At 39.7% G+C, this 27,179-nt stretch overlaps 1 protein-coding gene across 2 annotated transcripts; it reads left to right on the plus strand.

Annotated features, from left to right (window-relative positions):
• Positions 1-26,697, plus strand: ATG4C (autophagy related 4C cysteine peptidase). Of its 2 annotated transcripts, XM_069861836.1 has the most exons (11): positions 1-100; positions 4,130-4,260; positions 5,586-5,669; positions 6,205-6,438; positions 9,540-9,870; positions 11,746-11,816; positions 13,280-13,416; positions 16,945-17,023; positions 17,687-17,763; positions 21,992-22,111; positions 25,418-26,697. In XM_069861836.1, exons 2-11 carry the CDS (start codon positions 4,185-4,187, stop codon positions 25,586-25,588), a joined length of 1,380 nt encoding a protein of 459 aa, XP_069717937.1. In that variant the 5' UTR covers positions 1-100; positions 4,130-4,184; the 3' UTR covers positions 25,589-26,697. The 2 variants fall into 2 exon arrangements, with proteins under 2 accessions (XP_069717937.1, XP_069717938.1); XM_069861837.1 differs by lacking the exon at positions 17,687-17,763 and having other exon boundaries at positions 25,418-25,529.
• Positions 26,698-27,179: the final 482 nt, after the last annotated feature.

Genomic DNA, 27,179 nt, shown 5'->3' on the forward strand with positions numbered 1-27,179 from the left:
CAGCGCCTGCCGGGAGCTGTAGTTCCGCGCCGCTCCCCCACGGCCGAGGCCCCCGGGAGGCTGCTCCCCGGCCGGCTGCGCCACGGAGCTCCCCGGGCGGGTAAGCGGCGGCTCCGCGACCCCTCGGTGCCAGCGGGGACGCGCTTAACCGCCGGTCCCGCGGCCGCGCGGGGGCCGGGCCGGAGCGGAACGGGATGTTGCGACGGTAGCGGCGCCCCGGCCCGGTCCTGGGCGGCCGGTGGGGCCGGGAGCGCGCCCGCGGCTCTCCCGGGGCCCTGCCCGCCGCGGCCGCTGCCCTTGCCGCCGGGAGCGCCAGGGGACGGAGCGGGACGGCACCGCCGGCGGCCCCGGCTCGGCCTGGAGCCGCGCGTGGGTAAAGCGTTGGTCTTTGCTAGAGGGTTGTTTAAAAAAAAAAAAAGGTGTTTTTTCTCACCTGCCCTTTGCAAAGTTTGTTTGTGACTGTGTGGCTGCGGCTGGAGAGGGGTAACTCCTCACCGGGGACCTCCTGGCGTGCCTCTGCTGGGGGTTCGGGGGGCGTTGCTGACGGTCATCGCGGCCGGTTCGATTTCTTTCCAGGTAGAAAAGAAGTTGAACGGGGTTTTGTTCTTAAAGTGATTCGTACGGATAGTCACATGGGCTGAGACTAATGGCATGAGGTCTAACAAGGCCAAGTGCCAGGTCCTGCACTTGGGGCACAACAGCCCTGTGCAGTGCTACAGACTGGGAGAGGTCTGGCTGGAGAGTTGCCTGGAGGAGAGGGACCTGCGGGTGTTGGTTGACAGTGACTGAACATGAGCCAGCAGTGGCCCAGGTGGCCAAGAAGGCCAATGGCATCTTGGCTTGTATCAGAAACGGCGTGACTAGCAGGTCCAGGGAGGTTATTATCCCTCTGTACTCGGCACTGGTGAGACCGCTCCTCGAATCCTGTGTTCGGTTCTGGGCCCCTCACCACAAGAAGGATGTTGAGGCTCTGGAGCGAGTCTAGAGAAGAGCAACAAAGCTGGTGAAAGGGCTGAAGAACAAGTTTTATGAGGAGCAGCTGAGGGAGCTGGGGTTGTTTAGCCTGGAGAAGGGGAGGCTGAGGGGAGGCCATGTTGCTCTCTCCAACTACCTGGAAGGAGGTTGTGGAGAGGAGGGAGCTGGCCTCTTCTCCCAAGTGACGGGTGATAGGACAAGGGGGAATGGCCTCAAGCTCTGCCGGGGGAGGTTCAGGCTGGGCATCAGGAAAACATTTTTCACAGGAAGGGTCATCAGGCACTGGCAGAGGCTGCCCAGGGAGGTAGTTGAGTCACTATCCCTGGAGGTGCTTAAAAGATGGGTAGAGGTGCTCAAGGACATGGCTTAGTAGCAGATAGGAATGGTTGGACTTGATGATCTAAGAGGTCTTTTCCAGCTTAGTGGTTCTGTGATTTGCTGTGGTTGCACCAGCAGGTTCAGTTGCTTTTCTGTTAATGAAAACCAGTTCTGTTGTTAGGGAGGTTTTTCCCCATCACTGCTAACAGCCACCTTGCTGCCATTGTCCCCTCAGACATAGGTGTGTCCTGCTGCTCTGGGAAGTAACCTTGTCTTAGCAATGTATGTTCTAGAGAACTTCTTAAAGAAGACAGCTTCAGCATTAGCTTTATATTTAGTAATAGTGGTTGCATTGTGCCCATTGGGCTTGAATCTGCATTCCCTGTGACCTTCTCCTGATGCTGTTTCATTCGTTTCACCAGAAATGTTATTGATGCCTTCTTACATTGATGGGAAGAGCCTGCATTTTTCCAGTGAAATAAACGTGCCTGTTTTGTGTTAATGTACTTCTTCCAAGTCCTTTCCACTTTTTAGTGTAATGCTAGGGAAGAAATGTAACCTGGTGATAGAAAAATGTGCTGTGATGGCCATTGTCTTCTAAAGGAAAATGAACTTCTTTCTCATTTCAGTAATTTTTTCTTCAGGCCCTTTGGGAACAATAGAGTTTGTTTCATTCCTAATTTTAGCCAGAGAAAGCTATATAGGTATTGGCTTTTAAGGCAGTCAGTAGCCTCTGCGTAAATGACTGTTGCCGATTGATCATGGGAGGCCAGGCTGGACCAAATACTTCTGACGAAGTTCGTCTTACCAGCTGGAGTTCATGATACATTTCTATGCAGAGCCTTTCCTCTTTTCTTCTGTAGGGGAAAAAGGACAAGAAAATAAAACTCAACCCTAAATTGTCTTTCTCTTTCCTTCCCCTGCAATGCCCCAGCCTAACACAAAGCTCATCAAAGAAGGGTTGTAGCCATTTGTTATTTTCACTATCAAAAAAAGACAGTCTTCCTCCATGCTTGTGAGCTTGCGTTCCCTCTTGTTCCAACAAAATGCTAGTGGCAGACTTTTGTGAAATAATACAACGGAGTAGTAGAAAAACATGCTGCAGAAGACTTGGGCAGTGGACTGCCGTCTTCCTTGCCCTACCTGCAGAGAGCAGAAACAGTGCATCTGCATGCGTACCTTCAGGTTCTGAAGACACTGGCACCCCAGTCTTCACACTGGCTTTGATTACACTACCAGTGGTTAGGTTTTACTTGAAGTATGCTTCCAGTGGAGAGAAGTAATGTGGTTTAGTCTTCATCCTGCTTTTTATCCCAATTAAATGGAGAACAACATGTGGAAAGGTGAACAGAATTCTAGATTCTCCTTGTAAAGTAAGGAGGGTATATATAGTGTCAGTGGTGGTGTATGTGCCTGGTTCAGTTTTATTAATGAAACAAGATAGTTCAGTGTTCTCCAGGTCATCTGATGTTATCAGAACTTAGCTAAAAACTTGGTGAAGGTTACAGTGATATACCACTATCTGTCAGCCATAGATGTCCTACAAAAGCTCCTGTTGAAGCAGGAGCTCCAAATTTTTGAGCTCTCTGTGCAAGAGTTTGGGCTACCAAATATCACTAGTAGAACTTCCTGTACCTACTATTTGGAAGTGTCCACTGACAGAATGCATGCAGTGAAGGAAGTTCTATTAATTAATAGCAAATTTCCTGTTATAAATAGGGCAGGAGTTCTGTCCCATTTTCTTGGATTTTGTAGGAATGGGGTTAAAGGTAGTATATATTCTTTCTGTATTCTTACCAGTTTAGGTTGCTTTTAAGGTGAAATCCATCTTGCGGTTCAGAAAGAGTCAGTAAAGTGAATTCCTGATCCCTGCCCCCACTGTGGGAAATTTATGAGCAGTTTTACAGAGCTGATCTTCACTGTGTTGGTTTTTACCACCATTTTATACCTCTTATTCTCATAATGCAGCTGGATGACTGTTGACAACACAATCAAATCAGAAGAGAGCCTTTCTTGCACTGCAGATGATAACTAGAAGAGGTGTAAACATGGATTTTATGACAGTATTCTAATAATCTTTCATGTTACCTTCAGCAAGTTAGTTCTATACAAAATCATGTTGCTGTTACTACACGTATTTTCACTACTACATACATTTTCAAATACTACACATTTTCTGCCTTGCACTTGTACAGCAAGGCATCTTGCACTTTGTCTTTCAGTTCCTCCACTGCCTGTAAAGTTTGGTTTAGAAAACTATTGATTAGAAATCTGAAACTGATGTGGTTTTTAGACCAAAATTTGCTTATTGGTGCTCAGAACCTGTGATGTGGGAAAAAGTAGTGCTTATTGTATTCTACTTAGCAGAAAAGAATAGCATCTTTTATTTAGCAAAATGCATCGTAGCTCTTCATTTCACTGCTAGTTAGAATGAGTGTACTCATATGCCAGCACAGGTTGTACACTCTATATCCATTTCATAGAATCATAGAATAACCAGGTTGGAAGAGACCCACCGGATCATCGAGTCCAACCATTCCTATCAAACACTAAACCATGCCCCTTAGCACCTTGTTGTGCAATAGAGAGCTGTTGGAGGACAATATATTTTATTTAGCTTTGCATAGTCATTTTATTGGTGTATACTTGGAATTAAATGGTTTTATTACTTATTCATGGAACATGTGATTGCTTCTCAGTACCTGGTAGTGGAGGATTCTGCAAGTTTATTACTGTTCCTGGTCATGTTAGGCTTAAGTACCTAAGTGGGCTGTCGGTGATGCTCTACCTTGTGTTATCTACACCTATGAATATGTTTCTGTTTTTGTTTTTACAGTAGCATTATTGAATGTTGTAGGAGACAGCGATGGCTTTTTCTCTAGGATTTCAATATGGAAGCTACAGGGACAGATGAAGTAGAAAAGATAAAATCAAAGTTTATGTCTGCATGGCACAACATGAAATACAGTAAGTGCAACAGTGTCTGGTAAGATCCTATCTCCATTGAGATGAATGGAATGTTTCTTGTTGACATGAATGGGATCATGATCCAGGGACTTAACTGATACTAATATTAAAAATGCAGTATGGCTCTTGAAACCATTTTTACTTCGATACTATAAACAGCCTAATTAAACAAACTTCTTTAGCTTTTAGTTTTTCAAATAAATTTGCATAACCTCTTTGAAAATTACTTCTTTTGGAAACAGTCAATGCATTATGTAAGTGACACTAGGGTTTCATAAACTTTTTAACAGGGATCATATGGAGTCATCTGTACAAATATTTTTTATTTTTATATTTACTTTTCTGGGAAAAATAGGGTAGCATGTGAAATACAAACTCCACTGAATAATCTACTTCACACACTTGAGTAACATACATTTCCATGGTTGAACATCAGTAATTTGTTTACAAGCAACCAAATTTTCAAGTGTGCCTCTTACTAATCTGTCATTAGCATTAATATTCCTACTTCCCCTCAATTTTCCTACTTCCCCTCTAAGACCAAGGTTGCTCAGATTTACTACCTGGCTTCTGAAAAAAATTTTGTTAATTCTCATAACTGAGCCTTGGAGATGTCTGCCAAGATGAAAAGATATTTTTATTCTGCTTTCTTTAGGGCTAACACATGTCTGAAGGACAATAGTAGTTGTTACATCCCATATGATAGGGAAAAGTTAAAGAAACTCAAGTCTTGGGATCTAAAAGAGCATAGGATTTACACTTAAGTGAAAAAGCTGCTGTCTGGGGACAATTGTCAGATCCTAAAAACTGAATTCTGTCCATTTGAGTTTGTACAGCATATCGTACTATTCTTTTGTGTCTGAAATCTGCAATTTAATTTTATGATGAAGTATGTTTAGTTAACCCTACAGGAAAAGCAGTATTCTCTGCATTTTCACTAGTCATGTGTGAGGTTTGTATGTTATTGTAGGAATTGGAAACCTCACAGAATCAAACTACAGTAATGGATTCACAATAGAGACAAAACAACTTGAGCTCAGCTTTAGCATTTCTGTATCTTGGCAACTTCTGCACAGTAGAACCATTGTATTAATATTCAGACATTGATCTATGGGTAACGTTATTACTTTTAGACCAGAACTCTAATCTCTGTTTTGTAGATCTATTAAATGCTTTTTTATTCATGAAAGCAAAACCCAATTTCAGTACATTTTCCCTATATTCCCCTTTGATGGGTTATCCTTGGCTTAACCAGATGATATTAGAAATTCCTTTTTGAAATTTCAGATTCACAAATTTGTGTTTGTTCTTTGCATCTGTTTTAGGTTGGGTGTTGAAAACTAAAACTTACTTCAGTAGAAATTCTCCAGTCTTTCTGCTGGGAAAATGTTACCACTTCAAAACCGATGGTATGTTCATAGCACTTCACTCATTCCAATTTTATTCAGCAGGAGCTCTGTGGATATATTTTTAGTCTTCTAGAAGTACCCTCATTAACTGTTACTGAATGCAAAATATAAATATGAAAAGCTTATTTAAATGCGCAAAACCACCACTAACAGAACCCATCCTAACCTGCTTTATTCATATGTTACACTTAAGTCCTCTTCGTTCTGTAAATACTAGTGCTGTAATTTACACTGCAATTTTGGTGCAGAGTAACTGCACCAATACCTTCATTATCATTTTCCGGTATGCGAATTTCTAAGAATCTCTGTCTATTTGGCCATTGGTGTTTAGGTGGAATAAGCAGTTGCTTACCTGCGAGCTCGCACATTTCTATTGTGTTTGCCTTCCACTTTTCCTTTCTTGTATTTGAAGCGATTGTTACTTTTTGCAAGTTTGCCCTCTCTTTCTGAAAGAGTAGTTGAATGTTCTTACTTTCCTTCTAGTAACAGAAATGCCACACCAAACTGTAACTTAAATTCATGCTTTGCCTTTCAGAATCTGGTGATCTCTCTATGGATGGGTCCAATTTTGATAAAATCAAGACGGAGATTTCAGGAAATGTTGAGGAATTTCGTAAAGATTTTATTTCTAGAATATGGCTGACTTACAGAGAGGAATTTCCTCAGATAAAGGGGTCTGCATTAACAACAGACTGTGGTTGGGGTTGCACACTGAGAACTGGTCAAATGCTGCTGGCTCAAGGTCTTATGCTTCATTTTCTTGGTAGAGGTGAGTTACAAGAAAAGATCTTTTTATTCAGCATGATAAACATGGGTGTTCTGTAGCGGGTGTGGTGGTCTTTTATGTACCCCAAATCTGAGGCACAAGCTGGCTTTGCTTCTGGACTCCTCACTAATATTGGAATTGCTACGTTGTGCTAGAGCAGTGAACTACCTGTCCTACTCTTCCATTTCTGAAAAAGGAAATGCAAAAGTGTGTCAGAGAAAGATACTGGAAACTCCACAGAAGCTTAGCTGTGAAGTAAAATACCACAACAATTTGTGATCCTGTGCCTAGGTATTATTATCCATGCAGGTGTCCAGTTCTCTTGAATCTTGCTCGTTTCTTGAACTCAAGGTGTGGAAATGAGTTCCACAGTCCATAGCTGTGGGCTATATCAAAAGTGATGTTCTTTTATCAGTCTTCAGGTTGTACATTATGCAATTCCTCTTGTATTAATATATTGAGTTAATAGAAGGACTCTAATCTAACTTCAATACATCATTCTTTGTGTTGAAATTTGAGCTATTTAATTTCCTCCCTCCCCCCTCATATGCTTTCAGAGGAACTTCCTTTTTTTCCCCTGTCATTGTCTGTCTCAAAATACTGTCACGGCTGTTTCAAGGCAGCAGCTTTAGGAGACTTGGAACACTTCCTGATTTTAAAGGTTAAGTGTGCGTGGTCCTCCCCATTCTTCCAAGCTGAGCCATGTCCTGCATAGAGGTGTTTTTGATTTTCATAATTAAATACCTTTTCTTTCCATCCTCTTCTTGATTCTTTTCATAATCTACCACATTGCTCCTTTCAAACAATTGGTCCTGTCCTCTGTCACCACTGATTGTTGTCAAAATGATCCCAGACATGAGCCTGAAGCCACCCAAGCATGTTGAGAGAATGCAGCGTATTGTTTACTCAGCCATTTGCTGCCCCTCAGGAACCCTTTGGGAGAAGATGGTTCTGAAAGCCTGTTTTGATAATAGTTTGTACTTACTGTGCAAATATGATGTAAGCTGTGAACATAGTCCCAAACAAGCTGCATCACAAAGTCTTCTTTCTTGGCAGTGTCATGACTGAACTGTCAGATTGGCTTTCTGAATGTTCCTTTTGCTCTAGATATTTAAGTCATAAAATATACATTATCCCTTTCAACTGACTGCAGATATCAAAATGTATGAAAATACTTCTGCTGAGAACACAAATCCCTTAAACACAACTTTGGTTATGTGTACATTCAAAGAAATAAGAAAATCTGATCAGAAGACTGCCTGTGAGCAGGAATACACAGTGGCTCATTCTGAAGTAACCCCAAACAAAAAAAAGCCCCAAATTTATATCTTTAAAATCGATGGTTACAAAGAATTCCTTGCAGCATGCCCCATGCATCCTAATTTGGAAAGTGATCAGCGATTGCACAGTGCTGGTGTTTCTGTGTCAATCCAAATGTGTAGAAAAATGGAATATGTATGGTCTTTCTGGACTACTTTCCTCATCAGCTAAGCTTCTGACAGCTGGTGAATTATCTTTTGAAAAGCTTTTTATGAGGTCTGGGTAGCTTTTGAAACATATTTAAGTGTTTACATGAAGTTTTTCATTGCTGTTTACTCTTTTCCCAGAGATGTTTTCATTATAGTTTAATGGTATTGTTTCTGTTAAAAAGCAAAACTTGACTGTTGTTGCTAGCTGGAATGCTTACACTTCCACTGTTATGTGGAATGTTCCAGATATTGCGGAATGATGCTGTAAACGAGTTTTTATTTTAAATATTATGGTACCGGTAAGTTTTACTTTGAAATGCTTGTGCTTAAGATACTGACTTAAATTTGGAGCTCGCAGTACAGGAATAGCAAGACCTGTGATGTTACATTGAACTTACAAATGATCTGTGTGGGTGTGCAGTGAAAAATTAATGTGACGTTTCACAGAGGGGTGTTGTGTGGTAGGCGGCATTGATAGGGGTGGTTGTCACAGTGTAGTAAGAGTGGGTGAGGTGGATCATGGCCTTTGCCAGCAATACCTGTGACGTTACTGGAGCGCTGAGTTAGATTTTAGAATTGAAACACAATTGCCTCTGTGCTTCCTCTTGATTTCTTGAAAACTTTTGAATGGATACTTCAGTAAGGATTACAAGGAGGGCTGCAGTTCTTGTTCTCTGTCAGAAAGGTTCCTCTTGTTGCTGTAGTTGCAGCTTTCTGCACCTCCAGCAGCTCATGCAAATCTGTCTTGGAGAGGAAAAGCACCCCGTATAGAGGGTTTGTTCCTTGCTTGCTTGTGGCAGCCTGCCCCATGCTTTCTGGGATGTTCAGTGTAGACCTTCAGGACATGTTCTGATCTAACACAATGTTCGCTGTGTTCCAGAGGTTTCCTCACATGCTCTTTGTTTGGAACTTGTGGGAGAGACCTTTAGTCATCTGACAGGGGAAGTGTTGCTGTGCTCTAGATGTGCTGAGCCACCGTTGTGCTGCAGAGGAGCACTGCATGTAGGGCGCACTGGTAGAGAGGCATTTTGCTAGACATGCAGACTGTAGACACGGTTGGGTAGTATTTAAACAAGTTTGTTGTGTGATCTGCATAAAAAATTCACAAATTTAGTGAAAAAAGAAATCTTGTCCGTTTTTCAGCTGTTCTCCTTTGACAGTTTCCCAGGAAAAAAGCGTTTGTTTTTACATGAATAATTCCTCAGGTTTGCCTATGTTTTTAATAACTGACAAACCAGAAGAATTAAAAGCAGCTTTTTGCTTGACATGGATAAAACTTTTGAGATGGTACTGAGTAGCTAACTTGCATATTTGTAATATGTAAGGTAGTTCTAACCTGTGCCTTGTAGTCAGGTATATCTCAACTGACTGGGATTGTGGAGTCTGACCTAGTACCTCAGCACAAATTGCTAACAAATGTACACTCAGTAGTATTTTGTTTCATCTGTCATTGAACAGAAAATGAAAGCAAATAATATTCCACTCAAAATCTTTGTTTACATTTTCACAATGACATTTGCATCTCAGTATGCAAAATATATACGTTTGAGGTACGTGGAGGAGAAAAGGATGTGCTTTGTTACACCAGAAAGTTAATATTAAGCCTAATATGCATCTTAAATTTTTTTGCTGCAGCCTGGGTCTGGCCAGATGCGTTGGACATTGACAGTTCAGATTCTGACTCATGGACAGCCCATACAGTGAAAAAGCTGACAGCATCATTCGAAGCATCACTTACAGCAGAAAGAGAACCCAAGATCCTGTCAAATCACCATAAACGAACACAGAGGAGAAACCGTGATGACAATGAATTGAGAAATGAAGTTTATCATAGAAAAATAATTTCTTGGTTTGGCGACTCTCCGCTGGCAGCTTTTGGCTTACATCAGCTGATAGAATATGGAAAGAAGTCTGGAAAAATTGCAGGAGATTGGTATGGGCCTGCAGTTGTTGCACATATTTTAAGGTAAAAATACCTTTATTCTCAGTTGTTACCATGCCTTACACATTACAGGAGAAGCATTTCAAGGTGTCATGAGATTACTTCAGCTTAATTGAGCATCTAACTGCTCATTATTGGCTTTGTAAAATACCCATAGTAATAGCATATTTAGCTGTTTTGTCAGAGGCAGGAAGGGAAATAGCGACAGGTGCAGGGATGGAACTCTCCTGCCTTTGTTCAGTCTTATTTCAGGAAAAAAAGATTCCTGTTCTCCTGTACTTCGGACAGTGGAAGTCCCAAGTATCTCTCCCAAATCCAGGCTTTTAAGTAGAGCTATGTTTAATAACATGTTCTAAGAACAAACCACTCTTTCAACCTTGGAACATGCATAACATTATAGATTTTTTTTTTTTATACTGTAACTTGGGGGCTGTAACGTACTGATAGTGTAATGAAATGTCAGAGATAAAATTGATGTTTTCAGCATTTCTTCGCACACCTCGAATTCTTGTGAAACTGTAAATGTATGGGACTATTAATATTATAATTATATCACAGTAAAAGTAAAGGGTCTGTGACATTCAGTGTGGTTAAAAAAAAAGTCAAAAGTCAAGTTCCTCCATACTCTGTGCCTTTACGTGCCATTTCTTTGAATATTACTGATTTTTTTTTTTATGTTGTTTTGGGTTTTATATAGCCTTATGTCCTTATTTTCTTAATGGAATCCAGTTTATCTATAAACTCAGTCGCTAATAAGTTATTGAAGCAGAAGAAGCCAAGGTCTGTAGGTTTATCTCTGTGAATAAAAGACTGTGATATTTGGTATAAAAGTATACATAGTATTTGGTATAAAAGTATACAAAGTGTGTGCATACATGCAAATATATGCAGAGGTGCGAGAGGTTATAATTACTTACATGTTTTATTCTATTTTTTCTGATGATAGAAGCTGTCAGACTTCCTTTTGCTTGCTTTAAATTGCAGTAGGCTGTTTGCCTCATGGGAGTGGGGGGGATTTTGTCCAGGATTAGCTTCAAAACAAACCCATGGGTGATTTCCAGCGTTGCAAAGGTTTTCTTTCCTGGATCTCCTTCCTCTCTTGCAGCAGTGCTAACAATGTATAGCTCTCTCATAACTTGAGAATGACTGCATTAAACGATTCCTCAAAATATATTGTGAAATAAAAGGATAGTGGCCTTGTAATGCAAGGGTGTATTGACATCAAAGGGTAATCTTCTATTTTCAACAGTTTAATTTCTTTACAAATGTTGTCGTTGATTGATGGTCACACTTCAGACTATTGACATGTATTTTCTCTTCAGTTTTTAGGTCCATTACTCTTTTGAGGATAGCCCAACATTGCAGTTATCTTTTTGAAAGTTTTGGTGAAACCTTATGGCTTTTTATGTGCCAGTCTTCATTTCCGTAGACATGGGGTGCTTAGTTGGGGGTAGTTACGTGAATTGAGGTCAGCTAAAGACAGGTGAAAATAATATTTTTGTCAGCAAATTTGGCCTTTATTATCCCAGCATACATGACAGAAAACTGTTATAAACAGAAGGAAATTAGGTAGCGAATACGTGAGTCATTGGAAGTTAACATGTTTCTTTGGGCTTTTTTTCCCTTGGTTTCTGGGACAGACACTGTCATCTTTGCTTGGAAAAAACTTGCTGAATGTACACTGGGTCTTGATATTCAGTGTTTACAAACAAACAAACAACCCCCCACCCTCATGCCTATTTATCAGGAATGAAAGATGTCTTGCATTAAAAACCAAACCAAATAAACCCTCAAACAATTAAAACAAATCTCTTTCTAAAAATCAAATATTTTATGTTTATTTACTGTTAACTTTTTTCAAATTAGAGATGAGTTAAATAGTTTTGTGTTTGTACTTAGAAAAGCTGTTGAAGAAGCAAGAGACCCTGAGCTACAAGGAGTAACAGTCTATGTTGCTCAGGATTGTACAGGTAAATGTAATTATGTAGATTTTTGCAAACATTTTAGATGCTTTTTATGTCTTTCAGTAAGCACTTAACCATAGAGCTCTAAAGGAAGAAAATAAACTAAAAAATGGATCCACAAAATTTAGATTATGTAGACAAAGGGGTTCTCGAGATACGCAGATGTTTATTCTCTTTGAGAATCAGACATCACAGCTTGAAAGCTTTGTGCATTGCTTGTTTGGTATGTTACAGTGGAAGATAGTGGAATTACAAATCCAGCAAGATAACAACTTCTCCTTACAATCTGCCTGTTGTAACTTTTTATTTTGGACTTAAATAATCAGTATTGTACTCGCTTCAATGGTGTTGTAGTGATAAGCTGGTAAGATCTTCCATATTGTACTAAAAATAACACCAAAAAACCAACCAAACTGCTGAGAAATCCTTCAGTGCAGTTAGATTTGTTACTTACAGTTTGTTTGTCGCAGAATTGTTTTATTCATTTTTCTAGTGAAGAAAAAACCAAACCTGCAGTGGTCTCTTAGAATAGTAAGAAGTCATTTTCACTTAGAGTTCAAAGATGTGATCAGGATCATGAACCAGAGTCAGTGGTAACTTTTCCTCTGCGCCAACGTGGCATTTTAAATAATCAATAACAGGCAGAGCAGCTTAGAGCTCTGGGTGTTCAGGAGCAGAAAATGATGACAAGATAAACTTGACGTGTGGTGAAACTTCACACTAATGACTAAAGTCTTTCAAATCTAAGCACAGCATATTACTTCAGTAGCCATGTTTAGCCGCCAGGAATCTTAGTTATGTCATAACAGATCTTGGCATAGGACAAACAAAGACCAACGTCCCTGGGTAGTCAATCATGCTGGTTTTAGAGAGATGCAGTTTAATCTTGCACTGCAAACCAGTTTTACCTGACTTAGAATGACAGAGTAACTTAATATTCTATTATTTTTTCACTTCTTTGTTCTGGTGGTGATTCTGGCATCTCTCTCAGTTTGGAGGGAATAAACAATAATACTGCGTTAGGTTTTTTTCACTTGTTTTCAGTGGCTGCATCATATTAACTTTGGCAGTGAACTTGATTATCTATTAAAACCAATCATCGTATTTTTTCCTTTATTGTGTAGATGTTCCTGTTAGTTGTAGACCTTCAAGTTTGAAATGACTCCTTTTAGAAGTAGTTTATACAAAGTGAATAAATTTTTTTTTAACTTCTCCTAGCTTACCCCTTCTGCATTTCCTTGGTAATGTATCTTATCTGAGCAGCAGCAGATTACCAGTCTACAAGCTGAAAAAAGGAGGTGTAACACTTTTTTATCAGTCACTCAGGAGTTATGTTTCAGGAGGACAGTAATACCTGGAAGGACTGCAGTTGTAGTTTGTCAGACTAAGTGATGACATATTGCTGGTGTGTCTTTGTAAAAGCTCGTGGGTATATTTTTAAGTATTAATATTCCTGTGTGTCTCTTCAGTCTACAGTTCAGATGTTATTGACAGACAGTGTTCTTTTATGGATTCTGGAAAAGCAGATGCAAAAGCTGTAATTATATTAGTACCTGTGAGACTCGGTGGAGAGAGAACAAACATGGACTACTTAGAGTTTGTAAAGGTATGAAATGAAAGTTCAATCATTTCTCAAACAGTAGAACTAGGTGATATGAAAAGCGACTTCATTATGGTAATCTACCTATTAAATGTGTGGTGGTGATTTTACAGTTGGAGGTTGTAAAGTTTGACTTTACAGATTTTAAATTTCCCTATTACAAGATCAGCTGTAATTGCAGAGCACATGATGTCCCTTGGTAAAGCAGTGATAACTGTCCTACTCCTAAAGTCCTACCTGAAAAGACATTAATGCAGTAGCTCGAATTACAAATGGTAATTTAGTTACATATGCTATTAGAGTTGTGCTATATTAAGTATCAGTCAGCATTTTAAAATATAAATATACCAGATTCCCTATTCTGTATCTTATCTTCTTAAATGTCAAATAGTTTAAGGTTGTTGCTTGTGTGGCCTTCCCATTTTCTTTTGTCTTTTTCTTCCCCTTAAGAGAGGGGATAGAATTTTTTAATACCTTTAGTTACTACTTCAAGTGTTTTTTCACTGTCTGGACATTAGGATGAACATTTCTAAGGACAGTCATGCAGCAGTAGCAAGCATCTACTGCAAACAAAAATGAACTGGAAATAAGTATAACTTGAGGAGAAAGTAGAGGAAATTCTCTGCTGTCCTGTTTTTCAGCAGAGGTTCTACTTACGATGCTAACGCCCGACGATGTATGGGAGCCCTACCTGTGGGGCACAGGAATGCTACTTTTAGGGAAGAGATTGCTCTCAGCCCTGCTGCTTTATTGTTTTCCGTGCTACTGTTCTCTGTCTTTAAGTTCTTGTTTTAATTTTGAAAATGCCACAGTGTGGTAGCAGGAACAAAATCCAAGTGTCTGTTACATCTTTTTTTTTTTCTTCTTCTTCTTTTGTGACCGTCTCTTCTCTGAAAAATTTTAGGAAAACATTTTTTTTTAATGGTATGAGTGATGAAGCCTTTTATTTAAGTGGTAAACTATTAAATTGTTTTTCTTTCCTGCTTCTTTTCCTTGTATATCCAGACAGTTAGTTTTGGAAGAGCTTTAGTTCTTTTCTGATTTATTCTGGCGCAGCCAAGCCAAGCCTCTGGTCTCAGACATGATCTACAGGAACCTTACTGTACTTTCTGTGTTAAATGCAGAAGAGCCTTTGAATAAGTCAGGTGCAGGGAAACATGTGGTGCCATCATTTGTAAGCTAACAGACAGTTGCTTCTGTGGTTTCACAAGGCTTTCTCAGCAAAAAGAGGTTTTAAAGATGTTGGTTCTTTAATACTGGCTATTGTTATTGGTGGATATCTATGGCTAGTTTTACTTTGCAGAGGCTTTTTTAGCTCTCAAACTCTTTTGCCAGAGTAAAATAGGTTTGTGTGGCACTGGGTTCCCTAGCATAGCCACATTAACTAAGCTTGCTTTGTACAGTGGTCTTTACCGGGGTGATTTTTGCTGCTCATTCGCCAAGCCTGGTACTGCCTTTTGTGCTCAGTTATAATGGAGACTGTGGTAAGAGGGCTTTCAATTGTGTCTATCAGTCACTCCAGTCTCTGTCTTGACTGTTCACAACAAGCGACTGAATTTCTAGGGGTCTAGATTTTAGAATGTAGCACGAGGTGATATTTACGAAGGATTTTATATTTGTGGATGACAACTGATAATTTTTTTTATAATTCACTTTACAAGAAAATTCCCATAGATTAAACAGTTTGTCATTACTTTAAGTAGCTTTGCTCCTTTCTGTTTCACTGGCAGAGGATGTGTCCTCGATAGTTGTGTCAGCCTTTGCCTCTGATCTGTGTGTTCTGTAACGCTCAGCTGCTGAGGAGCAGTTTCTATAAAAGTCTCCTCATTTGTCTTCTAAATAAGCAGCACATTCTCTTAACATGTATAAACAATATCAAAGTTGACATTGTTAGCATCTCAGGTGAGGAGTACAGCAGTTTTTGTTACATTGCAGGAAGGTATCATTCTCTAAGCAGAAAAAAAATGTATCTCGAGAAGCTTTGGCCTTATTAGTACATGAAAAATCCATTGTTTTGTTGAGAGAAATCTTCCCTGCTCATACAATGGTAATGTCATGGTTATGCTTCTCATCTGACTGCCAGCTACTGGAGATGTTGTGTTAGCTCAACTGATAGTCTTCTGGATTGTTGTCCCAGTTTGGGCCAGTGTCCAAAGTTTTGGACCCAAGATTTGTCTGGTGCCACAAGAAAAACACTGTGATTTCTGAACATTTAAAGGCTGTTCAGTTTTTTGTGAACTTAATGGTCTTGGGCTTCAGTTGCATTAGAACAGTTGGGCTCAGCTTTGGGAAGTGCCCAGTGTTGGCAAAATCCAGCTCCCACTGGAGTTGATGAGATAACTAATGGAGAATTATGTTAAGCCAAGACTGAATATTCATAAAAATCCTAATGAGCCCTGTTAAGAAACAGAACCTCATGAAAATGTGAAGAGTAGAAATATGTTGAAGGGAGAGGGAGGAGTCTTCTGTGCCTTCTTCCATTCCTTTGCTACATACTTTTAATAAAGAAATGATCAAGGGCGATTTCTTTGGTTTCTCTTGTCTGACTGCATCCAGAGCTTGTGGACAATGGAGGAATTTCAGTCAGTTTCACCACTGAGATGTTCTTACCTTGATAAAACTGTGTGCATACAGGTAAATCGTTCTCCCAGCACTAGAAGGTATATCATAAAATGTTATTATGTAATAAGTCTGCTAGGTTTGTGTGCTAACACCAACATGTGGATTATACAGAACTCAATTCATTACAATGTGAATCAACAGAAATACTCTGGTAGCACTGCTATGACTGTGGCCCATGGCTGGTATTCCAACCCTTTTTGTCCTTGGTGGCCCCTAGCTTTGCAGTGGCTGGGGGTGTGTGTTTCTTCCTTTATACCTCCAGACTGAAAAGATTCCTGTATTTCACCCCATGTCCCCTTAGGTGTATTTGCAGTGTCTCTTTCTTAAAGTTACTACACACTGATGGCTCTGATTCCTCTACCCTCACAGCCAAAATCCAGTAAGATTTATGGGGCTTGTCTGTTGTGTGTGTCTCTTTCCTCTTGTATTTTCTGCTGCTATTCTTAGAGGTGTAACTTGTAATTACTCTTGCTTCAACTGGCATTTCTCCCTATGATGTAAAAGTTCATACTGTAGACAGACTTCTACATCGGAGTGCAAAAAGAGAGCCCCCAGGGCCACAGAATGTAAATGTATACGTCTCTACATTCTGAATAACCACCCTGCGCTAAACCTCTTATTACGTTGCATTTTGTCCTCTCCCTGACAATTACACTGCCAATTCTCTCAATGAACAGGCATCTCATGGAAAGGGGGGACTTTCTCTGGAGTATGTGATGGTATGTTTTCACTTTGGTCAGGTGTAAGGTCCTAAGAATTGAGTCAAACCCCAGAAAAATTATTCATTCAGTCTTTAAAAAATAATAAAAAAGCTATTTGCCTAAAACCAGTAAAGGACGAGCAAAGATTTTAATTCAGTTTAATACTTACTGTGTTTAACACTGTCCTAATTATTTAACGTTTTGCTTACAGGGCATTTTAAGCCTTGAGTATTGTGTTGGTATTATTGGTGGCAAACCCAAGCAGTCATATTACTTTGCTGGATTTCAAGGTTAGTGTTTTAATATGTTATGTCTCTTTAATATTTTTCTTTAAGAGTTAGGAAGTTAATATTGAACCAGTGGGAAATAGCATGATTAAAATAGCAAAATGAGTACCTTATTAATTCATCATATCTACCAAAGTCCAGTCATTTGTCATTTACCCTGTATAGTAATTGGATTCTGTAAAATGTACATTTAATTTCCATTGTTGCATAAACAAGGCATAATTTATCTGTTTCACCAAACTTCAGGAGCCTTTGCTGTTCCTATCTGGCAGTTCTTATTTGCGTATTTACTTTTTACTGGTTTAAGTGGTGTTAGTTGATGCTGAAATGACAAGCAATATATTCTTCTTGTCATGATGAAGTAGCACAATACATTTTTCATATGCAAACTCCAGAATATAATTGTGTGTTTGTAAAAGTAATTTTATCACCAAAAATTAAATGACAGTCTCATCACTTTATAAAAATTCTGCTTATACAAGCATATTTGATTATGCAAAAGTTAATCTGTCCTGCAAAAACCTATGCTTCAGTCAATGAATATCAGCCTGGCAAGCAGTTACTTGCTGGCTTTTTTTTTCAGCTGTTCTGCATAGAAATTGGATTGTAAGCAGTGTAATAATAAGGTGTTTTTTGAATTACTTGTCTTCTGTTTTGTCCTTGTAGATGACAGTTTGATTTACATGGATCCTCATTACTGCCAATCTTTTGTAGATGTCAGCATAAAGGATTTCCCTCTTGAGGTAGTGTGGATATAGACCTGGCACTGTTTTCTTCCCATATGAATCAAACACTAATTATTTAGAGATGTTCTAGCTAGCTGCATCTTTATGGGTTTACAGTTACATGTTATTTATCAACGTTCTGCCCTGCTTTATAGGCCTATAATCAACAAAAATGACCAGAGGTTAAAAACTCAATATGGGCTTTTAATTTTTACTTCATTAATCCTTGCCTGTTTCTTTTTAATGATCAGAAAACTGCAAAAATAGATGATCACTTCATCTAAGTAATTTTCCATCAAAGAAAACAGTCACTGTTTGGAGGTTTTACACTTGAATTATTTGGATTTGGTTTTGTTAGTTTGTCTTTTTGGTCATTTTTATCTTTTTTTTACGCTCAAGTTGCAGTCGACATAATGGAGGGAATTACTGCAGTATTCGCTAGTAGGAGCCTGCTGTCAGTTTGGAACTAAAGTTCTGATAGGTTTACCTGCTGCTTCCTTATCCAGGAATTGTTAATATTTCTATGCTGGAGTAGCCAGTTATCAATTTAAATGTAACTTTTGCTCCTAACAGCTTTGGAGGTCACTTTTAGCTTCATACAAGTGGAAATTTTTTAGGCTTCTCAGTGCGGTTTTTGGTTAATTGGGTTAATTTTACTCAAGTCTTCCAAACTGTTTCTTTTAACAAGTTTTATTATTATTTTTAATCAAGCTATTTTTATGTAACAGTAGTTTCCAAGAAATTGACAGGTCTGAAATGTGTGTGCTGCATTTGGTCTTTCTCTCTCCCATCCTTTCTGGGCCATGGCTTTCTGAGTACATCCATCTAGGTGTAGTGAATGTGTCTTTCAGGCTCTGCCCAGGTTTTAAAAATCATGCCTGGTTTTGGTTTTGTTTTTTTTCTTTTTTTACAATGATGTTTTCTCTTTTCTTTAACCTTTTGCCAAATAACTTGCACAGGTAGAGCTGAAGGAGGTTATTAAAGACTCAGTTTACAAGTACCATGGGAAAATGTGTACCACAGTACTTATAGGAGAAGTACTTGATGGCATCCATACAAACTCTTCTTCTTGATCTTGCGTCTAGCTTCCACATGAATTTCCAGCCTCCTTGGAGCAAATCCTCATTCAGTGTAGAAATACCCTTAGGGTGCATCCACTGATTAAGACAGGATCACTGCTCTAGAATGGAGTTATCAGTGGTTCCTCATGCCACTCTGTTCTGTGAAGGTACATACTCCTAAACATGGAAACACACCTGCAGAAAAAAAATTGCATTTAAATAAGGAAGAGGAGTATGTATTCATCTCCACCATGCCTGAAATACTAATTACTTAATGTAGAATTCTTATGAAGTCCTGTGAACATTGCAAGTCAGTCATATGCAACTTTTAAGCTCACACCTGAGGAACTGAGCAGGTGATCTTGACTGTTTATACCTAAAATGTAAGTCCGTGGTGTGTAATGAAGTTACATGGCTTCATGGCTTCTGTTTTTAGAGAAACTGAGAGTTAGCTTAAATTGAGAAGAGTGGAATGAACTGCAGCGGTCCTGTCTATTACTGTCATGAAAAGAAAGATCTGTTAATATATGTTGGAATTGATCCTAACACCTTAATCAAAATTGGTATTTAGGAGAAGCACTTTTACTTATAAAAGGACTTATGCAGGGTTAATGTTAAGTCCTAGGGCCAACTTAAAGGCAACACTACATGTTTTTCAATATTTATACTTAAAAAGATGCATTAATAAGTGTGACATAAAATATGGAAGTGTAGGATTCTTTAGAAAGTGACAGGGTTTTGAATTAAAAAAATATACAGAAGTAAAATGTATAAAAATATCTTAGACAGAAACATTCATTATTTTTAAAGATATGTTTAGATTTACCCTGTGGAGATATTTGGAAGGAGGAGAGCTGGTGAGAGTCGCAGCTCTACCTGTTTGTATTGTGGCAGCAGCCAGAGATCCTTGCTGCTTGAGGCTAATAACTGCAGTGAAATAGAGTGCCTTCTCTGAAGATTTTACAGTTTAATTGGGTAAGCCAGACAAAAGGTGGGAAGAGCACAGAGATGCAGAGCTGAAGTGTCTTACTTAAGGTCACACTGTAGCTCAGTGGCCGAGCTACAAAAAATACACATCTTTCTAGCTCCTGTTCCCACGACTAATCCTCCCGATTGTGCTGCAGGCTGGCATTAATTTGAATTTCCAAAAAATGATAAGGTTTTAAAATGTATTTTGAAGGTACACAAGCTGCCAGTTTGGTTTGATCGCATCCCAATGCTTTTCTGCAGACAGAAAATATATTGCAATTTAATGCTTTGTGCATTTAATAGTATTATATCTTTGTCCAGAAATGTCAAAAGTAAACAGAAATTGCTTTCTTAGTGTGGATCGTAGCTTGTTAGATTTATCTGTAGGGAGTATTTTCAAAATTGACAAATTGTCTGGAATAAGTTGGAAATCAATCCACTCTGTATTGGCTTCCAGAATCCATTTGTTTGGAGGAATGGGAAAAAAAATGCCTGCCCACTTCTCTTTGTTGCACAGTGATTTGTGTAGCATTAGGAGTACTGCCCTGAAGAGCACAGCACAACTGTAGTTCCAGTGTTGGTGCTGAAATGTGATGTGTATGGCAGGGTTTGGTTTGTGTATTTGATGACTTGGGAATGAATGTTCAAAATACAATTCCTGCATATAAAATTTGAACAGAATTAGTAGAAAAAACAGTGACTAAAATCAGACTTCTCCACTTTGCTATTTTTTTTTTAGCAGAGGCTTAATAGAAATACCTCTCAGGTTTGTAATCACAAGTGAGGAACAATCTCTTTCAATGTGTAGCACTGTTACACTGACAGATGCTCTCAGATCAATCAGGTAACAAGTGCTGTAGCCTTCTGTAGATTCACTTTTCTGACTGGCAAACACACCCTTCCGATAAAACAGGTTTCTAGTATCCAGACTGCTTGGTGTTAGCTGCCCAGGGCTGCTGCTGTTATGCTCAAATTGCATTGTAAGAGTTGCCAGTGATCCTTTATGGAGGAAACACAGGGGTGCTGGTAAGAAATCCCCTCCGCTGCTCTGTCCTGGTGTTGCTGCCGTGTTCCTGGGCTGACCAGCACTGCGCTATAACCGCTGCAAGCTGTGCACGGCTTACCTGTAAATGTGAAAGGAAACTGCGCAGAATAGCCCCTCAAGACTACTGATCACTGGGGAAGTTCATGGAAAACAAAACCTGCGGTTCAGTGCAGCGATGTCTCTGTGGCAGCGTGGTGTGAATGCGGTGCGTTAGCATTTGTTCCGAGCAGCTGCAGCAGGGTTGCTGGTGATTTAACGAAGGTGGGGTGATGAGGTAGTCCTGCTACTTCGAAGCAGAGTGAAGAGACTCACCTTTGAGAGACAGCCTGCAGTGACCAAATCATTTCAGTTATTAGACAGTGAGCTTCTCCAAAACCGCAGTTCGTGAAATAAACAAACATATAATCAAGGTAGATGGCAGATACTTATCTTTTCTTTCATAAACTGTGAATGAGGAGCGTAGGGAGGGGCGGTTGTATTTGTTTGTTTTTTCTTGCAGCATGGCTGCTGACAGGATCGGTTCACAGCACTGTCAGAGCATCATCTGTCATGAAAAGAGATTTCACGTTAGGGAAAAAACATTTATAAAGCAGGGCATGTTTGGTTTTCTTCCTACTTGTGCCTTATTATTGTAATGTGGTTTTGCTTTTGTGGTTTTTGTGGGATTTTTAACCCGTTTCATTTACTAAAGGAAAATGCATGAGGTTGGTTTATTCCATTATGTCTCTTTTATAGAGGTTGGGGGAGGGAAAGGGGCAATGGGTGGCGGTAGTAAAGCAGTGATTGTAAGATAGTGCAAAAGCTGTTACAGATTCAATTTACAGGAAAGCATTCACCTCCTCTGCCTTGGGAATATTCATAAAGTGCTGCTCGGAGCGGCAGAGCTTTGACAAATTTCAAACTATCAGGTCGGTTCGTGCAAGTTTGGTGAACGAAGCACAAACAGCGGGAGGTCTTAGACATGCGGAGAGAGTGGGATTACTTGAATGTTTGAGGGGATTTGGAAGGAATAACCTCAAAAGTGGAAGCAATAACCTTGAAAGTGTGCGCTGGGTGTGAATTCGAGGGGTGCGGGGGTCGTGTGTTAAAGCTGTTAGTGGAAAAAGAGTAAATGCACTGGTAGGTACCGCTCTCAAGCATCTGTCATGGTTTTTGGTCTTGAAATTTGCAGTCATTCCACTGTCCTTCTCCCAAAAAGATGTCCTTCAAAAAGATGGATCCGAGCTGCACCGTGGGATTTTACTGCAGAACCGTGCAGGACTTCGAGAAGGCTTCTGAGGAGATAACGAAGGTGGGTGTCGCAGGTGCAGCGCCGGGGCCGAGGGGAGGGAGCCCAAGGGCGTCGTCCTCCCTCGGGGCCGCCAGGGGGCGCCCGTGCGCCGGGGATGCTGCGGGCCGGGGGCTCGGAGCGGCCGTGGGAACCGGGGGGTCGGTGGCTGCTGGAGGAGCAGGTGTCGCCCAGGGAGCCGCTTCCATCGTTTGGCTCCCAGTGTCGCTTACTTTCCCCCCCCCCCCCGGATTGTTACAGCGTGCAAGTGTGTGAAATGCAGCGTTATTAATACGTTGTATCAGCCAATCGCTGTGTGTTGTGATTTTAAAGAATAGTCTGCGAAAAGGTTCCAAGGCAGCAGCAGCTGGTCACAATATTGATGTTCTGACCACAGGAGTTACCACAGCTGCACGCAGAGTTAGCGTTTTACAGTGTTTTGCGTGGCCTGTGCAGTGGTACTAGTGTTAGAGAAAAAAACCAAAACATTTTTAAACTTAATGCTCTATATCATCTTCAGCAGATATTGATGATGCTAAAGTTGTTTCTTTGATTTTTCACACACGGGGGTAGAAAATAGATTTCAAGAAGTAGAAGTCCCTAAGTGACAGATAAGTGGAAGGTTTCTTTTTCCTGCTCTGTCATGTATAAGAAAGAATGTAATAGTATGGTAAAAAAAAAAAATTACAAAATCAATTGCAGTGGAAATTTCCTTTGTTCCTTCTTTTCTTTCAAGTTTGGGATTAGGAAATTTCTTTTCTGAACATGTGTTGTGAAAACTCTCATGGCTGATCTAAGTCTCACAGCTGTTGTTCTGGTACTTTAGCTACTCTAACACTGGTGACATTATTTTATATAAATGTATCTCAGGCATAGTAAGTTTGAAAACAGAGGACAGTTTGGATAAAAATACAATGTGCGAAACATTTAGGATCTTTCAATTCTTCCTCCATGTCCTTTGTTTTTTCCTGTTCTTCCATTATTTTTCCTTGTGTTCACAATTTGAATGTGATAACTCTTGAACTGTATAGCACAGTATGCTCCCAATGTGCCTTTTGTAGGCTGGACTAAAAAATTTAGACTCTTGCTACTTCTGTGGGCAATAAGAGGTGGGAGAAAAGTTTTAGCTTTTATTTCTTGAGGATGAGCCTTATGAGCAGTGTATTCAGTGACAGAGAAATTAGGGCATTGAAATCAAGGGCCTAAATGCAGTGACTAGTGTAACTCCATCCAAATTACATTCCAGTAACCCTCTGTTTCTGTACAGCAGAAACAGGGACAGCAGTTTCTGTCTGGCTTTTTAACAGCATGTGGCAGATTCAGGAGGTCAGCAAGAAGCCCTGGCCTTGTGCAGGCTGTGGGATGCCTCTGCCTTTTCCTGGCTGCATTGTTATTCTACAGATACCAGGCTGGTCTTTCCGCTTAATGCAGTGAATCATTTAGCTATCAAAACCTATGACAGAATATAAATAATCCACTTGGGCTACAACTGCACATGCCTATTTGTAGCCCAGGTTATCAGTAGAAATGAAGAGTTCTCTAAAGAACTGGGCTGATGGGGTGATGAACTTGGATGCAGTTCAGCACAAAGAATTAAGTGTTGCAGCGACCACAGTGGCAGTCCAAGTCTAATACTGGAATACTAAAAAAAAAACTTGTTTATCAATGAAATTCTCTGTGGAAATCATCACAGCGGTTTCTAAAGAATTTGTGTGTTCTGGAGAGTTTCCAGTTATCTGTGATCATTGTGTGAGATGTAGCTTGATAATAATTGCAGTCATCTTAACCAGGTTCCAGTTGGCTCCTGTTGCTGGTCTGTCCAGTTTGTGTTCTGTATGTAGCATTTCATCCCTTCCCTGATTACGTGGAGAGAGGTGTTACAGGTACCCATAGGGAAGGAGGTTTCAGGGACAGTGGAAAACAGACTGCGGCAGTGGAGCTGCAGGCATATTTCTGCCGGGATTTGGAGGGACCCTCTGTAAAGAGGCAGCGGTTGTTTGGTCACTATCTGTTCCCTGAGATGCCACGTTTGGATGAGTGTTCCACTGCAAACTTGCAGTTAGCAGCTGGCCCAAGTCCAGCCATACTTTGCACAGACCAGCAAAGAGCTTTCTGGCGGCTGTTGATTTCTGTTCCTCCTAAGACAGCTCGTATTCACCCCTAGAGATGGAAGGCTTTGCATCCAGTTACCTGGTCTTCTCAAAAAACAAAGCATTTGTACATCTTGCCAACTTTTCTTCTTTCTAATGTTTGTTACTCTTCTTTTGCTTATTACTGTATGCCTCTCTCCTGTATGTCCTTGCTCTTTTACCCATGCTTCACATTACAATGGACAAAGGCCAGGATAAAGTGGAAAATTTCAGACCACAGTAAAAATCAAGGCTTTAACTAAGAGTGAGATTTAAAAAAAAAAAATTTAACACTCCCTGCAGCCCTGATTGTTATTTTTTTAAATAGTACTTATTGTTTAAAGATCTATTCAGGGATTTTTTACTCCTTTATAGTAGATTAATTGTTCTTCTGAATTTATATTTAGTGATTCTTAGTCCACACAGTGCATGCCCTTAGGCTAATGTAGTTCTGCAGGGCACTGCATTGCTCCAGGGAAGACAGTTAAGAAAAAAAAAATGTAAAAAATAGTTGAACAATTAAGTGTCCAAAACAGCCTGAAAGGCTGAAATGTCTTTCAGTAACTGGCAGTTTTTTTATCTACTGTTACAGTTATTTTGCTGTTCTGTTTTAGCATCTATCATTTTCCACTACCCGCTTCCTACATGCTCAGGTTTCTTATTTATAGAAGTAGGGTTTTGGCACCCTCGTTCTTACAGCCTGTTACTGCTTCCAGTCTGGGTTTAGCCACGGGCCCGTGACTGGCTTTGCATTTAAACTTTTAGTAAAAATATTGATTATTATAGATGCTGATTCTACCATAGAAGTGTCTCCCTGAGATGCTCAGTTGCCACAGAATTCCTACCTGTGCCTGAGGAGAGTGTTATGGCCATTAACTATTCTGCAGAGTTTTTTATCTTCCCACAAGAGCTCCAGCTGCACTGAGACAAACAGCACGTAGAGGTGATCTGCATGGAACAAGATGCAGGTCTAGGCATAAAATTAAAAGCTACCTGAAGAGGAAGTGGAAGTAAATGTTTGCTTAATGGGAGGAGGGGGTATTTAGAATGTGCAATGCTTCTGTTTTAATCTGATGATAATAACAATTAAAAATGCATTTATTTTTTTTTACTTTGCAGTCATTCTCAGATAAATATCATTACTTACTGTATTTCTTTATTTCCAATTAACGTTTTATCTGGTGTGTGTTTTACATTGTAGATGCTGCAGTCTTCATCTAAGGAGAAATATCCTTTGTTTACTTTTGTAAAGGGTCATTCCAGAGACTATGACTTTTCTTCCAGTCCACTCCATGAAGAAAATGACCTTTTCTCTGAGGATGAAAAGAAAAGATTAAAAAGATTTAGTACAGAGGAATTTGTCTTGTTGTAAGGACATTTTACGCAGGATTATTGGCAGCTGTCCAGGAGTACACTTGCCTTTTGAAAAATAAAAAATAATATGTGTATGTGTGCTCCTCCCCCAGAAAGGCAAGCTGTGCTGAAAATGGTCTATTTTCATAAAGTTTATAATGTTTTATATGTTAATAGTCTTTGAAATGTCACTTAGAAATGTACTTACTAATTATTTTTGCTCACTGCTAGTTGGGTGAGTTTAACGTCATGTTGCGCTAGTGAAGGCAGAGGCATTGTGTAGAGCCAGGTATGCTAAAATGTGCCTGCATCCTGGTCTTGCACGCTTAAAAAGCTTGGCCAGTCCCTAAAGCCCGACTTGTGACCCTGATCTTGTGTCAGTCCAGCACGAATCCTGAGCAGAGGCTGCCAGATATGTGTGGGATTTATGTCATGGATGCTTATCTTTAGGTTGTGAGACCATGTTACTCCTGTTTGTAAGCAAAATTTGAGTTCTGTATTTGTGGGTGAGGGTAGAGCTCTCATCTCTCTGGCTAAGTAAGCCCAAATAATAGTTAATGCTGTCATCTTGACACACATTCTGAGCAGCACAGGGTGAGAAAGGTAAGTTTGATATATCAGTAGTAATTGTCAGTTGCAATACTGGTATAATTATATAGGCTGAATTGTGAGTTAAGATACTATTTAGCAGTATGATTTTATAATGGTTTCTCATTAAACTTGCTTTGGAGCCTTTATATGAGGAGTGAAGATAAGGTATTACCTTTCCCCACAATTTTTAAAGGTTATACTATTAATATTAACTGCAACCAATCAAAGCAGCTTAAGACAATTATTAGAAGAGAGCGGTGTTTGTTTCCTGTTCAGCTACGATAATGTTGAGGCTTCTCTCCTACGAGTGCAGCTTTTAAATCAAAGCAAATGGGGGAGTGGATGTTAAAAATTCTGGGCTGTGATTATTTTTTTTTTTTGATACCTGTTATTACTGTACAAACGATGACTTGATGGTGTGTTCTCAGATTGCAAACAAATGTACATAAGTAGTTCGATATTTTAACAAAGTAAATGCAATATTTAAAATACCTATTAACACTGCTTGGAAAATAAAAAAGGTATGAAAACATTAAATGCATGTGCCTTTTATATTAATATTGGATCGTCTAAGAGTGAATATTACCCTGCATCTAAAACAATATTGTAAGGTGTGAATACTCTGTTTATTTGCAATAAAGGCAAGTTTTATTGTTGTGCTGTAAACCAAATGTTAACCTGTTCTAAGTGCCGTTCAGGCACAGAAGGCACAAATGTTGCCGATCCAAATAATAAGCATCACGTGTATTCATTAAAGCACCTTTTCTCCTTTTATGAGGAGGAAGTGACTAATGGGTAGATTTCAGGCAGAACTCGATCAGGTCTGTGCGCGTGTCAGGGTGGGAGTGGGCACTTGCACGTGTTAATTGAGTTAATGTCCCAAAAATCCAAAATGAGATTGTGTTCACTTATTTTCAGGAAAAAAAACCCCACATGCATCGTTTGTCTAAATTAGTAACCTTTGCAATGTTGAATCCTACTAATAATTGGCATAATATTACTTTTGGATGCTGCATGTA

This window comes from Phaenicophaeus curvirostris, chromosome 8 (assembly GCF_032191515.1).
Source record: "Phaenicophaeus curvirostris isolate KB17595 chromosome 8, BPBGC_Pcur_1.0, whole genome shotgun sequence".
In the NCBI taxonomy this organism is placed as follows: Eukaryota; Metazoa; Chordata; class Aves; order Cuculiformes; family Cuculidae; genus Phaenicophaeus; species Phaenicophaeus curvirostris.

Bases quoted from the DNA above. Each gene is read 5' to 3' on its own strand.
- ATG4C (XM_069861836.1), top strand. From the start codon at position 4,185: ATGGAAGCTACAGGGACAGATGAAGTAGAAAAGATAAAATCAAAGTTT. The intron at 5,670-6,204 runs GTATGTTCATAG...TTTGCCTTTCAG, and splicing joins TTACCACTTCAAAACCGATG to AATCTGGTGATCTCTCTATG. The intron at 17,764-21,991 runs GTAGTGTGGATA...TGAAATTTGCAG, and splicing joins TAAAGGATTTCCCTCTTGAG to TCATTCCACTGTCCTTCTCC.